General features: G+C 63.7%; 1 protein-coding gene across 2 annotated transcripts; it reads left to right on the top strand.

The window, feature by feature from the left end:
* The first annotated feature begins 1,229 nt into the window (after positions 1–1,229).
* Positions 1,230–11,878, top strand: LMAN2L (lectin, mannose binding 2 like). Of its 2 annotated transcripts, XM_054174988.1 has the most exons (9): positions 1,230–1,369; positions 1,462–1,580; positions 3,112–3,229; positions 4,153–4,235; positions 5,783–5,815; positions 7,323–7,484; positions 8,630–8,744; positions 10,745–10,864; positions 11,493–11,878. In XM_054174988.1, the coding sequence occupies exons 1-9, from the start codon at positions 1,240–1,242 to the stop codon at positions 11,633–11,635; spliced, it is 1,023 nt and encodes a 340-aa protein (XP_054030963.1). In that variant the 5' UTR covers positions 1,230–1,239; the 3' UTR covers positions 11,636–11,878. The 2 variants fall into 2 exon arrangements, with proteins under 2 accessions (XP_054030963.1, XP_054030964.1); XM_054174989.1 differs by lacking the exon at positions 5,783–5,815.
* Positions 11,879–13,411: the final 1,533 nt, after the last annotated feature.

Raw genomic sequence — 13,411 nt, 5'->3', positions numbered from 1 at the left:
GGACACTAGGGCCTGGAGGGGAAACTGGGATAGGGAGGGAGATGTTTGAATTGGAGGAGCACTAGGGCCAGGGGGAAAACGAGGACCAGGGCAGGTGGGACACATACCCTAGAGCCTAGTACTGGGGCAGGGGGCACTGCGTTAGCAGAACAAGGAGGGGGGCACTAGGACCTGGAAGCGAGGGGAAGATTGGACTGTAAGACCTGAGTGGAACTGACGTGGAGTCGCCGGGCCTTGGGGAGGGCACTAGGACCTGGGGAACACTAGAGCCGGAGAGGGGTGGGGACACTAGGACCTGGGAGGGGACACAGGCGAGGACCGGGGGGGGCGCCAGGACCTGCTGTAGTGGACACGCTCGGCCATGTGGGGGCGCTAGGACTAGAGGGGACAATAGGACCCTAGGGGAGGACACGGACTGGGGGGGAACTAGATGTACTGGGGGGACACAGGAGGAAATGGGGAGATGCTAGGGGTGGGGGACGTCAGGACCTTGTGGGAGGACACACTAGGACGCGGGGGAATGCTAGGACCTAGAGGTGGCACTAGAGATGGGGGTAAACTAGGACCCCGGAGGGGGACACTAGGGCTGATGGGACGCTAGGACCTAGAGGGGACAGTAGGACCCTGGAAGGGAACACTGGGACTGGGGGTACATTAACACCCTGTAGGGGGACACTGGGACTACTGGGATAGTAGGACCTAGAGGGGGGGGGGGGGGGGGGCACTAGGACTGGTGGCACACTACGACGTAGAGGAGGAGGACACTAGGACCTAGAGGGGACGACAGGCCCTGGCGGAGGGGCACTAGGTCCCGGCGGGGGGAGGGGGGGAGTGGGAGGGGGGTGCGCAGAACTCGGCGGCAGGTGCCGCCGCCGTGCCCTTAAGGAGCGCGGAACCACGCTGCCTATCGTGCCTCGCGCTCTCCCCGCCTCCCAGCTGACAAACAGCGCAGCCAACCGGCGGGCCAATGAGCGTGCGGGCCAATGAGCGTGCGGGCCAATGAGCGTGCGGGCCAATGAGCGTGCGGGCCAATGAGCGTGCGGGCCAATGAGCGTGCGGGCCAATGAGCGTGCGGGCCAATGAGCGTGCGGGCCAATGAGCGTGCGGGCCAATGAGCGTGCGGGCCAATGAGCGTGCGGGCCAATGAGCGTGCGGGCCAATGAGCGTGCGGGCCAATGAGCGTGCGGGCCAATGAGCGTGCGGGCCAATGAGCGTGCGGGCCGGGGGGGCGGAGGGAAGATGGCGGCCGCGGGCCGGTGGCGGGCCGGGCTGGCGCTGCTGGCCGTGGCGCTGGGGCTGGGCGGCTCGCGGGCCGAGCAGACGGAGGAGCACCTCAAGCGCGAGCACTCGCTCTCCAAGCCCTACCAGGGTGAGTGGGGCGCGGGGGAGCGGCGGGACGGCGGCCCGCTGCCCGGCGCCGCTGCCCGGTACCGACGGGGTGTGTGTGTGCGCGGGCCGTAGGTGTGGGCTCGGCCAGCTCGGGGCTGTGGGACCTGCTGGGCAACGCCATGGTCATGACCCAGTACATCCGGCTGACCCCCGACGTGCAGAGCAAGCAGGGAGCCGTCTGGAACCGCGTGGTGAGTCCTGAGGGGGCGCGGGCTGAGAGGGGGTCGGCGCCGGGGCCGTGGGGCGCCCCCTGCAGCGGTGACACGGTGGGGAAGGGGGCTTGGCCCCGGGGGGTGCCCCCTGTTGGGGGGGGGGAATAGCGAGGAGGGGGGGTCCGGGCCGTGGGGTGCCCCCCGTGAGGGTGGGACGGGAGGGGGAGGCTCTGCGTGCTTGGGGGGGTACCGGAATGGGTTGGAGAAGAAGATTTGGGCTGTAGGGAACCCCCCGTGATGGTGGGATGGTGAGAGGGAGGCACCAGGATGGACTGGGGAAGGGGCCTGGGGCCGTGGGGTCTCCCTCTGTGAGGGTGGGATGGGGGCGGGGGGGAGATGGGCATGGGGCCGTGGGGTGGGATGATGGGAAGGGGGGAGCCGGGACCGTGGGATCTTTCTCGTGGGAGTGGGGTCAGGACAGGTCGAGGGGCAGTGGAGGAGCATTTGGGGTACATGGGGGCCAGGGGAGAGTTGTAGGGGAGGCTTGGGGGGGGGATCGACCTCAGTGAGGGGGCTGGGGCTATAAATGTGTGGGTAGGATTTGGGGGGGGCTGGGGGGGAAGAGGGACTCGAGCTGGGAGGAGCTTGCTGAGGTTGGGAAGGGTTTTTGGGGGGGAGGCTGAGCAGGCCTAGCCCAAATGAGGGAGGGAGGGTGGGTGGGTGGGGGTCCAGGCCAGCAGGTATGAGGAGTTTGGGGGTGGGATGATTTTGGGGGTCTGTGGGGACAGAGGATTGGGCTGGGGAGGTTTGGGGGTCTGGGTGAAGGTGGGGGTGGGAGTCAGGGTGAGCTGTGGGGGTTGTAGGGAAGAGGTGGTGGGAAGCTGGCTGGGGGTGTGGAGTGGAGCAGGGAAGGGCCATGGGGGCTCTGAGCCGGGGGGCAGCAGTGGTGGCTTCAGCTTCTGGCCCTTGGTGTGGCAGCTCCTGGTGGTGTCCTGACCATCTTGGGGTCTCTCTTAGGCCCACCACAGCCAGAATGTGCCTGCTGCCCCCTTTGCTGTGCCCACACAGAGTGGTTTGGCTGGCAAAGCCCTTCAGGGTCACCCAGGCCAACCATTGTCTGGAGAGCCTCCAACCCCCCCCGGGCACTGTGCTGCTGGGCAAGCTGCTGTGGGAGCCCTGCTGGAGCAGGGGGGGTTGGGCTGGGTGAGCTCCAGAGCTCCCTTCCAGCTCCACCATGCTGGATTTGGGGATTCTCCTGACCACAGAACCACCCCACAGCTTTCCACAGCTGTGGGAAGAGCACTGGAGCCCTGAAGGGAAATGAGGAGCTCCAGGCTGTGCTGGTCCCTTCCTGCTGGACCTGCCCAGCGTGTTAGGGGCTGGAAGGGACCTCTGGAGATCATCCACTCCAAGCAGGATCCCCCAGGGCAGGTCACTCAGGAGCACATCCAGATGGGGCTTGAAAGTCACCAGAGAAGGAAGCTCCACAGCCTCTCTGGGCTTCCCTGGGGGGTGTGTGGTGGCGTGAGGGCCACCCTGATGGCCCCTCCTCCCCTCTCTCCTCTTGCAGCCCTGTTACCTGAGGGACTGGGAGATGCAGGTGCACTTCAAAATCCATGGGCAGGGCAAGAAGAACCTGAATGGAGATGGCTTTGCCATCTGGTACACCAAGGACCGCATGCAGCCAGGTAGGGCAGCTGCTGGGGGGAGGCCATGCCCCCAGGGGACCTGGCTGGGTGACACATGGCCACCTTCTCAAGGAGCTAGCTTGCCCTTCCTGGGCTGGAGGCTTGGTTGGGAGGGTCACAGGGAGGGGAATTTGTAGGCTTTTGAGTCCCTGGTGGGTGAAGAGGGAGCAGCACTGAGGCTGCCTCTGAGCCTCAGCACCTTGGCCTGGGGGTGCTGGGAGGCTGGGGTCAGCTCAGGGGGATGTGGAGTGGGGATTGTGTTGCCCTGCTCTTCAGCTGGGGGTGTCCCATTGGGAGGCAGCTCCTTCAAGAAGCAGGGGGAGGTTGATCCTTGAGCAGCAGAGGGAGGGCTTGGGGTTTAGTCTGCTCTGCTGAGCCCCTGCCTGGCGGGGGTTGGTCCCCCAAAGAGCCACTCAAGGCTGTGTAGAGCTCTGTGGCCTTTACAGAGGTGACACAGCCCTGGCATAGAGACAGGGAATGGTTTGGGTGGGAAAAGCCTTCTGAGATCGAGTCCAGCATCAACCCAGCACCACCATGGCCACCAAAGCATGGCCCCAGGTGCCATGGTCACAGGTTTCTGGAGCACCTCCAGGGATGGGGACTCCACCACCTCCCTGGGCAGCTTCTGCCAATCCCTGACCACTCTTGCAGTGCAGAAGTTTTTCCTCATCTCCAGCCTAGACCTCCCCTGAGGCCATTTCCTGTCATTCTCTCTCTTATTCCTTGGGAGGAGAGTCCAACCCCCACCTGGCTCCAGCCTCCTGTCAGGGAGCTGTAGAGAGCCAGGAGGTCTCCCCTCAGCTTTCTCTCCTCCAGGCTCTCAGCCCCAGGGCTCTCAGCTTTTGCTCCTCACAGAGCTGCTCCAGGCCCCTCAGCATCTTCAGTGCCCACCAGCCCTTACCAGCCTTATCCTTTCCTTCTAGGACCTGTGTTTGGAAGCAAGGATAACTTCCTGGGCCTGGGAGTGTTTGTGGACACCTACCCCAATGAGGAGAAGCAGCAGGAGGTGAGCTGGGAGGGAGAAAGGAGCTGCACATGAAGCATGGCCTGGGCTTGTGTAGCTTTCATTGCAGCTCTTGGCTGCCCCAAGGTGACTTTGTGCTTCCTCTCTGCTGCCTGTCCCTGTGTGCTCTGCATGCTTTGGTTTCCTTCCCTACTGAGAGGTGGTTCTGTGCTCAGCTTTACCCAGAGAAAAGCCTTCCAGAGCAGGAGAGTGACACAATCCCAGCATGGTGAGGTCTGGAAGGGAGCTCTGGAGCTCACCCAGTCCAAGCCCCCTGCCCCACCAGGGGCACCCCCAGCAGCTTGCCCAGCAGCACAGTACCCAGGGGGGGTTGGAAGCTCTCCACACCAGGAGACTCCACAACCTCTCTGGGCAGCCTGCTCCAGGCCTCCAGCACCCTCACACCAAACAACTTTCTCCTCAGGGGCAAACAGAACCTCCTGGCTGCCACTTTGTGCCCCTTGGCCTGGCCCTGGGCACCACTGAGCAGAGCCTGGCCCCAGCCTCCTGCCCCCCACAGCTCCTTCAGCTCTTGCTGAGCATTGCTCAGCTGCCCTCTGGGTCTGCTCTTCTGCAGGCTCTCAGCCCCAGGGCTCTCAGCCTTTGCTGCTGCCAGAGCTGCTCCAGGCCCCTCAGCAGCTTCCCAGCCTGCCCTGGACTCTCTCCAGCACTTCCCTGTCCCTCTGCAACTGGGGAGCCCAGAGCTGGACCCAGGGCTGCAGCTGTGTCCTCACCAGGGCAGAGAAGAGGATGAGGAAAACCTCCTCTGACCTGCTGCTGCCCACACTCCTTTTGATGCCCCCCAGGACACCATTGAGGCCTTCTTGGCCACCAGGGCACATTGCTGGCTCCTGGGCACCTTCCTGTCCCCCAGCACTGCCACCTCCCTACAGGTCCTCAATCAGGAGTAGAAGCTTGGGCTGTGGCTCCTTGGTGCAGTCTGCAGCTGGAGAGAGCACCCAAAAAAGGTAAAGGTGGAGGAATCCTGGAATGGTTTGGCTTGGAAAGGACCTTCCAAGGTCTTAATTCCAACCCCATGCCACGAGCAAGGACATCTCCTCCCAGCCCAGCTTGCTCCAGGCCCCATCCCACCTGGCTCTGACCCCTTCTAGGCTTGGCTCCTCCACGACTTCTTTGCTCCTTTTCTTCCCCACCCTGCTGCCTGGCTCCACAGCTGCCTCCTCTCTCCCCTTTAGGAGGCAAAAAAAAAGCAGAGGGATGAGGGACAGGATAGTTGTGGGTCCCCAAGGAGCTGTCCTGCCCTCTGTGTCCCCTCTTTGGGGTGCTGGCTCCTGTGTGAGGAGGAGAAGTGCTGCAGGTGCCAGCTCCTGGGGTGGCTGCCACCTGCCAGGGGCAGCTTCTTGCTGTGTGTCTTGTGTTTTGGGGGGGGGTTTCAGCACCTAACACCTGAACCTCCTCCTTGCTTTAGCTTCTGCTACCTCTGAGCCCTCCAGAGAGGCCACCTCCAGGTTGCAGGTGACACTAAAGTCCAATCTGTGACCCTCTTGCTTCTGTCTGTGCTCTTTCTTGCTTTGCCATAACCTGGACAGGCTCAGAAGAGGAGGTACAGCCCTGGAAACCAGGTACTGACCCAGCCAGGGTGCAACCCCCCCAGCTTCTTGGGGGTCACAGCCATGGGATTGCCTTTTTCCAGCTCCCAGGAGTTGCCAGGGGGTGAGCCCCAAAAAGTTTGAGCCCAGGATTCCTGGTGTGAGCCTTACAGGTCCCTGGGTGAGGCCAGAAGGCTGTGGATAAGCCTCAGAAATCTCATTGTGAGCCCCAGAAATCTTGGGGTGGGCCTCAAAAACCTTGGGCTGGGCCTCAAAAACCCTGGGGTGAGTCTCAGAAGCCCCAGTGTGAGCCCAGACATCTCTGGATGAGCCCCAGAGGTCCTGGGGTGAGCCCAGAAATCCTGCAGTCAGCCTCACAGGTCCTTGGCTGAGCCCCAGAAGTCTTGGGATAGGCCCCAGAAATCCCACTGTGAGCCCCAAAATGCTGAGGTGAGCCTCACAGACCCCACTGTGAGCCCCAAAGTGCTGAGGTGAGCCCTGAAATCCCACTGTGAGCCCCAAAGTGCTGAGGTGAGCCTCCCAGACCCCACTGTGAGCCCCAAAATGCTGAGGTGAGCCTCCCAGACCCCACTGTGAGCCCCAAAATGCTGAGGTGAGCCTCCCAGACCCCACTGTGAGCCCCAAAGTGCTGAGGTGAGCCTCCCAGACCCCACTGTGAGCCCCAAAATGCTGAGGTGGGCCCTGAAATCTCTGGATAAGGCCCCACAGATCCCAGTGTGAGCCCCACAATCCCGCTGTGAACCCCACAATCCCGCTGTGAACCCCACAATCCCGCTGTGAACCCCACAATCCCGCTGTGAACCCCACAATCCCAGTGGGAGCCAGCAGAGGCTTCCTGGCCACCCTTTGTCCTCCACCCTGTGTGTCTGGGGGCCAGGGGGTGCAGGGCAGGGTGGAGGGAGCCAGGGGGAGCTGGAGGGAGCCAGGGGTGACCAGGGGGAGCTGGAGGGAGCCAGGGGTGACCAGGGGGTGCAGGGGGAGCCAGGGGGTGCGGAGGGAGCCGGGGTGACCAGGGGGAGCTGGAGGGAGCCAGGGGTGACCAGGGGGTGCAGGGGGAGCCAGGGGTGACCAGGGGGTGCAGGGGGAGCCAGGGGTGACCAGGGGGTGCGGAGGGAGCCAGGGGTGACCAGGGGGAGCCGGAGGGAGCCAGGGGGAGCCGGAGGGAGCCAGGGGGTGCGGAGGGAGCCGGAGGGAGCCAGGGGGTGCGGGGGGAGCCAGGGGTGACCAGGGGGTGCAGGGGGAGCCGGAGGGAGCCAGGGGTTGCGGAGGGAGCCAGGGGGAGCCACGGGCGGCCAGGGGGAGCCGGAGGGAGCCAGGGGGTGCGGAGGGAGCCACGGGCGGCCAGGGGGAGCCAGGGGCTGGGGCAGGCTCCTGCTGTTCTCCTGCCGAGGAAGACTCTCGAGGTCCCCAAGGCTTGAAGGGAGTTTTGGGGTCGCCCAGGGCTGCCTGGAGCCGCGCTGGGGCGGGTGGGCACGGCGTGGGGACCCCCGGAGCTGACGGGCAGCCTCGCCCCCGGCAGCGTGTCTTCCCCTACATCTCGGCCATGGTCAACAACGGCTCCCTGACCTACGACCACGACCGGGACGGGCGCCCCACCGAGCTGGGAGGCTGCACAGCCATGGTCAGGAACCTCAACCACGACACCTTCCTGGTCATTCGCTACGTCAAGAGGAGGCTGACGGTGAGCGGCTCGGCACGGGGGGGATGCAGCTGCTGGGGCTGGCGGAGCTTCGGCTTCTGAGGGAGATTCCGGTTCTGGAGGAGGCTCAGCTGCTCCTGGGGGAGCTTCAGCTTCTGAGGGAGCTGGGCTGGGGGAGATTCCGGTTCTGGAGGAGCTTCAGCTGCTCCTGGGGGAGCTTCAGCTTCTGAGGGAGCTGGGCTGGGGGAGATTCCGGTTCTGGAGGAGCTTCAGCTGCTCCTGGGGGAGCTTCAGCTTCTGAGGGAGCTGGGCTGGGGGAGATTCCGGTTCTGGAGGAGCTTCAGCTGCTCCTGGGGGAGCTTCAGCTTCTGAGGGAGCTGGGCTGGGGGAGATTCCGGTTCTGGGGGAGCTTCAGCTGCTCCTGGGGGAGCTTCAGCTTCTGAGGGAGCTGGGCTGGGGGAGATTCCGGTTCTGGAGGAGCTTCAGCTGCTCCTGGGGGAGCTTCAGCTTCTGAGGGAGCTGGGCTGGGGGAGATTCCGGTTCTGGAGGAGCTTCAGCTGCTCCTGGGGGAGCTTCAGCTTCTGAGGGAGCTGGGCTGGGGGAGATTCCGGTTCTGGAGGAGCTTCAGCTGCTCCTGGGGGAGCTTCAGCTTCTGGGAGAAGTTCAGTGGCTGCTGGGGGAGCTGGAGGAGGTTCAGCTTCTGGAGGAGCTTCAGCAGCTTCTAAGGGAGCTGCTTCTGCAGGAGCTTCAGCAGCTTTGGGGGGAGAGTTGGCTTCTGGGGGAGCTTCAGCAGCTTCTAGGGGAGCTTTGGCTTCTTGAGCAGGAGCTGCTGCTGGGGGAGTTTCAGCTTCTGAGGAAGCTTCAGCTTCTAGGGGAGCTGCTGCTGGGGGAGCCTCTTCTAGAGCTTTAGCAGCTTCTTCTGGGGGAGATTCAGGAGGAGCTTCAGTTTCTAGGGGAGCTTCTAGTGAAGCTTCACCCTCTGGGGGAGCTTTTTCTGAAGGAGCTTCAGTTTCTAGGGAGCTGCTTCTGGAGGAGCTTCAATGTCTTCTGGGGGAGCCTCTTGAGAAGCTTCAGCTGCTTCTGGAGGGTCTTCGTTTTGTTTGGGGGGAGCTGCTTACTGAAGAAGCTGCTTCTAGGGGAGGTGGTTGTAGAGGAGCAGCTTCAGGAGGAGGTTGCTCTGGTGCCAGGTGCTGATCGACATCGAGGGCAAGCACGAGTGGAGGGAGTGCATCGACGTGCCGGGCGTGCGCCTGCCCCGCGGCTACTACTTCGGCACTTCCTCTGTCACCGGGGACCTGTCAGGTACTGCCCTGCTGCTTGGCTTCCCAAGTGGCTCCTGCACACCTTGGCATGGCTGAGGCCATGGAACCATGGCGTGGGTTTGGCTGGGGAAGCCCTCCCAGGTCATCCAGCCCAACCCTTCTCTGGCTTTAGCAGGGCTGGGGCTGAGCCCTGGCCCTCGGCACCGCGGCTCTGAGGCTTTCAAACGCCTCCAGGACTCCACCGTCTCCCTGGGCAGCCTGGGCCAGGCTTTGAGAACCCCTTTAGTGAGGAAGCTTCTTCTGATGTTCAACCTAAACTTCCCCTGAGGCCATTCCCTCATGTCCTGTCCCTTGTTTCTTGGCACGAGAGCCCAACCCCCACCTGGCTCCAGCCTCCTTTCAAGCAGTTGGAGAGAGCCAGGAGGTCTCCCCTCAGCCTCCTGCTCCCTCAGCTGCTCCTCCCCAGCCCTCTTCTCCAGACCCTTCCCCACCTTCCTTGCCCTTCTCTGGCCCTGCTCCAGCCCTCAAAGTCCTTCTGGTAGTGAGGAGCCCAACCCTGCCCTCAGCACTCAAGGAGGTGCAGCTCAGTACCTGCTGGGGCTTTCAGAAGCACTTGAGGACCTTCTCATGCTTCAAACAGCCTCCAGCTGAGTGGGAGCCTTGGTGCAGCATCTCCTGAGGAGCCCAAAGCCTGCTCTGGGCAGGTTCTCCTCAGGGCTTTGTCCAGGGAGTTCTTCCCAGGAGCTCCTGTGGGGTCAGCCAGTCCCATGGCAGCAAAGCAGCTCCACCAGCTCAGCTGGAAGGTCTCCCAGGTCCACCTCTGGGACATGCCTGGGTGTGTGGGATCTGGAGAACAGGGCTGGGGGGCAGCAGCTGAGCCTGGAGAAGAGCAGGCTGAGGGGAGGCCTTCTGCCTCTCTACAACTCCCTGAAAGGAGGCTGGAGCCAGACAAGAGGAAATGGCCTCTACTTGTCCCAGGGCTCAGGCTGGCCATGAGGAACAATATCCTCTGCTTCAGGCTTGTCCAGGCCTGGCCCAGGCTGCCCAGGGCAGTGGTGGATGCCCATGCCTGGAGGTGTTCAAAGCCCTGGAGCTGTGGTGCTGAGGGCCTCCATGGGGTTTGGTGGTGCCCTGGCAGTGCTGGGTGAAGGGTTGGGCTCCATGGTCTCCAAGGTCTCTTCCAACCAAACCCATTCCATGATTCCATCCCCCCAGAGCCATCACACCCCCACCATGAAGAGAAGGACTAAGCAGGCCTCCAAGCAGTGCTGCTGCAGCTGAGGGTTTCAGGGAGCTCAGCTCCTCCAAGGCCTGACCCTCACCCCCTTGTGCCTCTCCCAGCAGCTTCTAAGCTCCTCTGGAGCTCCATCCCCACCAAAGCTCTTTGTTGCTTGGTGTGTCTGGGCCCGTTGTTGGCTCCCCACAAAAGGTTCCTCTTCCCTCCCAGCTCTGCCCAGGAGCTGGCAGCAGCTCCTCAGCCTCTCCAGTACCTCCTCTACCAGCACCACCACAAGCAGGGACCACGTGAGGTCGGTGCTGCCACGTTCCCTGGGCTTTGGAGTCAGATGATCTCCTCTGGGCTCTTGGGTTGCAGCCTAAGGAGCTTAGAAGGTTCTCTGGTGGCAGAGTCTGGAGTTCACCTCTCATCCCCTGCCCTGCAGAAGTGGCTTTGCCCCACCCCCCAGGAGGGCACAACTGCAGCCTTTGGCCCCAGACACCATCCCATGGTGCTCCTCTGTGGCACTCAACCCCCTGCTCAGAACCAGCTGGAGGAGGCACTTGGGAGAGCCCCAGGTGGAGGTGGCACCTCAGGGGCTCCCCTTGGGGGTGGCACTGTGAGATCCATGTGGGGGTGGCACCTCAGGGGCTCCCCTTGGGGGTGGCACTGTGAGATCCATGTGGGGGTGGCACCTCAGGGGCTCCCCTTGGGGGTGGCACTGTGAGATCCATGTGGGGGTGGCACCTCAGGGGCTCCCCTTGGGGGTGGCACTGTGAGATCCATGTGGGGGTGGCACCTCAGGGCTGTGTCTCTGCTTCCAGACAACCACGACATCATCTCTCTGAAGCTTTACCAGCTGACAGTGGAGAGGACACCAGAGGAGGAGAAGAGGGACAGAGAAGTTTATCTGCCAGTGGTGGACAACCTGAAGCTGCCAGGAAGTGAGTAGGAGCTGGCTTGGAAGAGACCTCAAAGCTCATCCAGTGCCAACCCCCAGCCATGGGCAGGGACACCTCCCACCAGCCCAGCTTGCTAAAGGCCTCCTCCAGCCTGGCCTTGAGCACCTCTAGGGAGGGGTAATCCACAGCCTCCCTGAGCTCCAGCTGGGATCAGGAGATCCATGGCCTTGTTCCTTCCACTGCTGGTCCTTCTCACCCTCTGTGTGGCACCACCTGGCTCTGGTGCAGCACTGCTTGCCCTCAGAGAAGCTCCTGGAGGTCCTTGGCCTGCCTGCCTCAGTGTGTTCTGCTCCACTTGGGTCAGGCCATGCCCTAAATGGGCTGTGCTGGGCAGCTTGTGGAGGTTGCAGCCTTGGTGGTGTCTTCTCCCCACCTGAAATCTGGTGGAGGTTGGAAGCCTTGGTGATGGTTGCTGAGGTCCCATGGAGGTTGGAACCTCAGTGGTGTCAGTTCCCCACCTGGTGGAGGTTGGAACCTTGGCTGGGGCTTGCTGGGGCGGGCTGAGGGTTACTGCTGGGGCTGGGGTGGGGGGCTGGGGGTTGCTGGGGTGGGGGGCTGTGTCTGGGGCTCTGGGGGGTCTCAGGGGCTGTGTTCCTTCCTCCCCTGGCAGTGGAGGCCCCGCTGGAGCCCATGAGTGGCTTGGCTCTCTTCCTGATTGTCTTCTTCTCCCTGGTGGCCTTGGTCTTCGCCATCGTCATCGGAGTCATCGTCTACAACAAGTGGCAGGAGCAGAGCAGGAAACACTTCTACTGACCTGGGAAACCCTGGGAGGTGCTCCATGGCTGGCTCCTGGCCAGCCACATCCTGACTCCCACCCACCCCAGAGTGGCCAGAGACTGATGGACCCTCACATGTGTGTGTGTGTCCCCAGAGCTGCCCGGTGGGGACAGCCAGGCCCCCGGTGGGGACTGCCAGGCCCCAGAGCTGCCCGGTGGGGACTCAGTCACTGCTCCTTGCTGGGCTCCAGCACTGCAGGTGGGATCCCAGCGTGGTGTCTGGAGGAGCTCTGCTGGGACCTTGCTGCGGCTCCCGGGAGGAGCTCTGCCGGCGGCGCTGAGCTGACTCTGCCCCACGAGGAGCCCTGAGCAGAGGCAGTTGGCACCACCTGGGCTGTGGCACCCCAGAGCTTCCTCAGTGGGTTCCTGCCCTGGCAGCTTTCCCACAGCCCCTTGCTCTGCAACACTTCACTTCCAGGAGGACCTTCCCAAGCTGCTCACCCTGCTCCGGCTGCTTCCCACCCTGGCCTGGCCTTGGAGTCCGTGTCGTCCCCCCTGCCCCTTGGAGTGTCCTTCCCCCCCCCTGCCCCTTGGAGTGTCCTTCCCCCCCCCTGCCCCTTGGAGTGTCCTTCCCCCCCCCCTGCCCCTTGGAGTGTCCTTCCCCCCCCCCTGCCCCTTGGAGTGTCCTTCCCCCCCCCTGCCCCTTGGAGTGTCCTTCCCCCCCCCTGCCCCTTGGAGTGTCCTTCCCCCCCCCTGCCCCTTGGAGTGTCCTTCCCCCCCCCTGCCCCTTGGAGTGTCCTTCCCCCCCCCCCGCCCCTTGGAGTGTCCTTCCCCCCCCCCTGCCCCTTGGAGTGTCCTTCCCCCCCCCCTGCCCCTTGGAGTGTCCTTCCCCCCCCCTGCCCCTTGGAGTGTCCTTCCCCCCCCTGCCCCTTGGAGTGTCCTTCCCCCCCCGCCCCTTGGAGTGCCTGTGACCCCCCCCCTTGCTCCTTGGAGGCTTTCTCCCCCTCCCTTCCCTTCCCTTCCCTCCTCTGAGGCTGCTTCTCCCCTCCTTGGGGGTCCCCTCGCTCCTTGGGGTCCCTCCCTCCTTGGAGCACCCCCAGTGTTGCAGGTTGGGTGTCCTGGAGCAGGCTCTGCTGCCAGCCTGCCCGGTGCCAAGCCAGGCTCCTGCCTGCCTGCTGGGCCCTGTGCCCCCTGCCCTGCGGGTGCCAGCCCCTCCGCATGCCGCTGCCCCCTGCATGCTCTCTGTGTCTGTGGCTTCTGGCAGCTTCCCCACCCCCTCCCCTGGGTGCTTCCTCTGAGGAAGAGGAGCTGCCCCCAGGGGATGCTTCCCTCCCCCCTCCCCCACGCTGCCTTTCAGGGAGTCCTTTGTTCCTACCTCAGGGATTGCTTTGCTTCGGTGGCTTCTTGGCACGGCCACCTCCCCCCTCCCCCCGCCCTGGCACCCCCAGCCTGGTGCCCACAGGGTGGGCTGCAGCAGCCCTGAGGTCACTTTGCCCCGGGGGGGGGAAGTCTTGGGAGGCACATTTGCCACCTCCTCCTCTCCCAGCACCCTCCCAGTGCTGGCCTGGGGAGCTGTGTCCTGCTGCTGCAGCCAGGATGGATGCCTGGAAGGAGGCTTCCTGGCTGTGCCCAGGCAGAGGGGGGGCACCTGGCTGCATTCTGGGGGGCACCAAGGGAGGTGCCAGCTCCTTTGGAAGCTCTCAGAGGTGGCTGTGGCCTGGAGGGAGGCTCTGTGAGGGCTTCTTTGCCTCTTGTTTGGTTGCTTTTTCTTTGCCTGACACCCAGGAGCCTCCCTGGAGCTGTAAGTGGGGGC

The sequence above is a fragment of the Dryobates pubescens genome, chromosome 31, assembly GCF_014839835.1.
Source record: "Dryobates pubescens isolate bDryPub1 chromosome 31, bDryPub1.pri, whole genome shotgun sequence".
In the NCBI taxonomy this organism is placed as follows: Eukaryota; Metazoa; Chordata; class Aves; order Piciformes; family Picidae; genus Dryobates; species Dryobates pubescens.
Note: the sequence above shows the minus strand (reverse complement) of the source record. Positions and strands in the feature narration are given on the sequence as shown.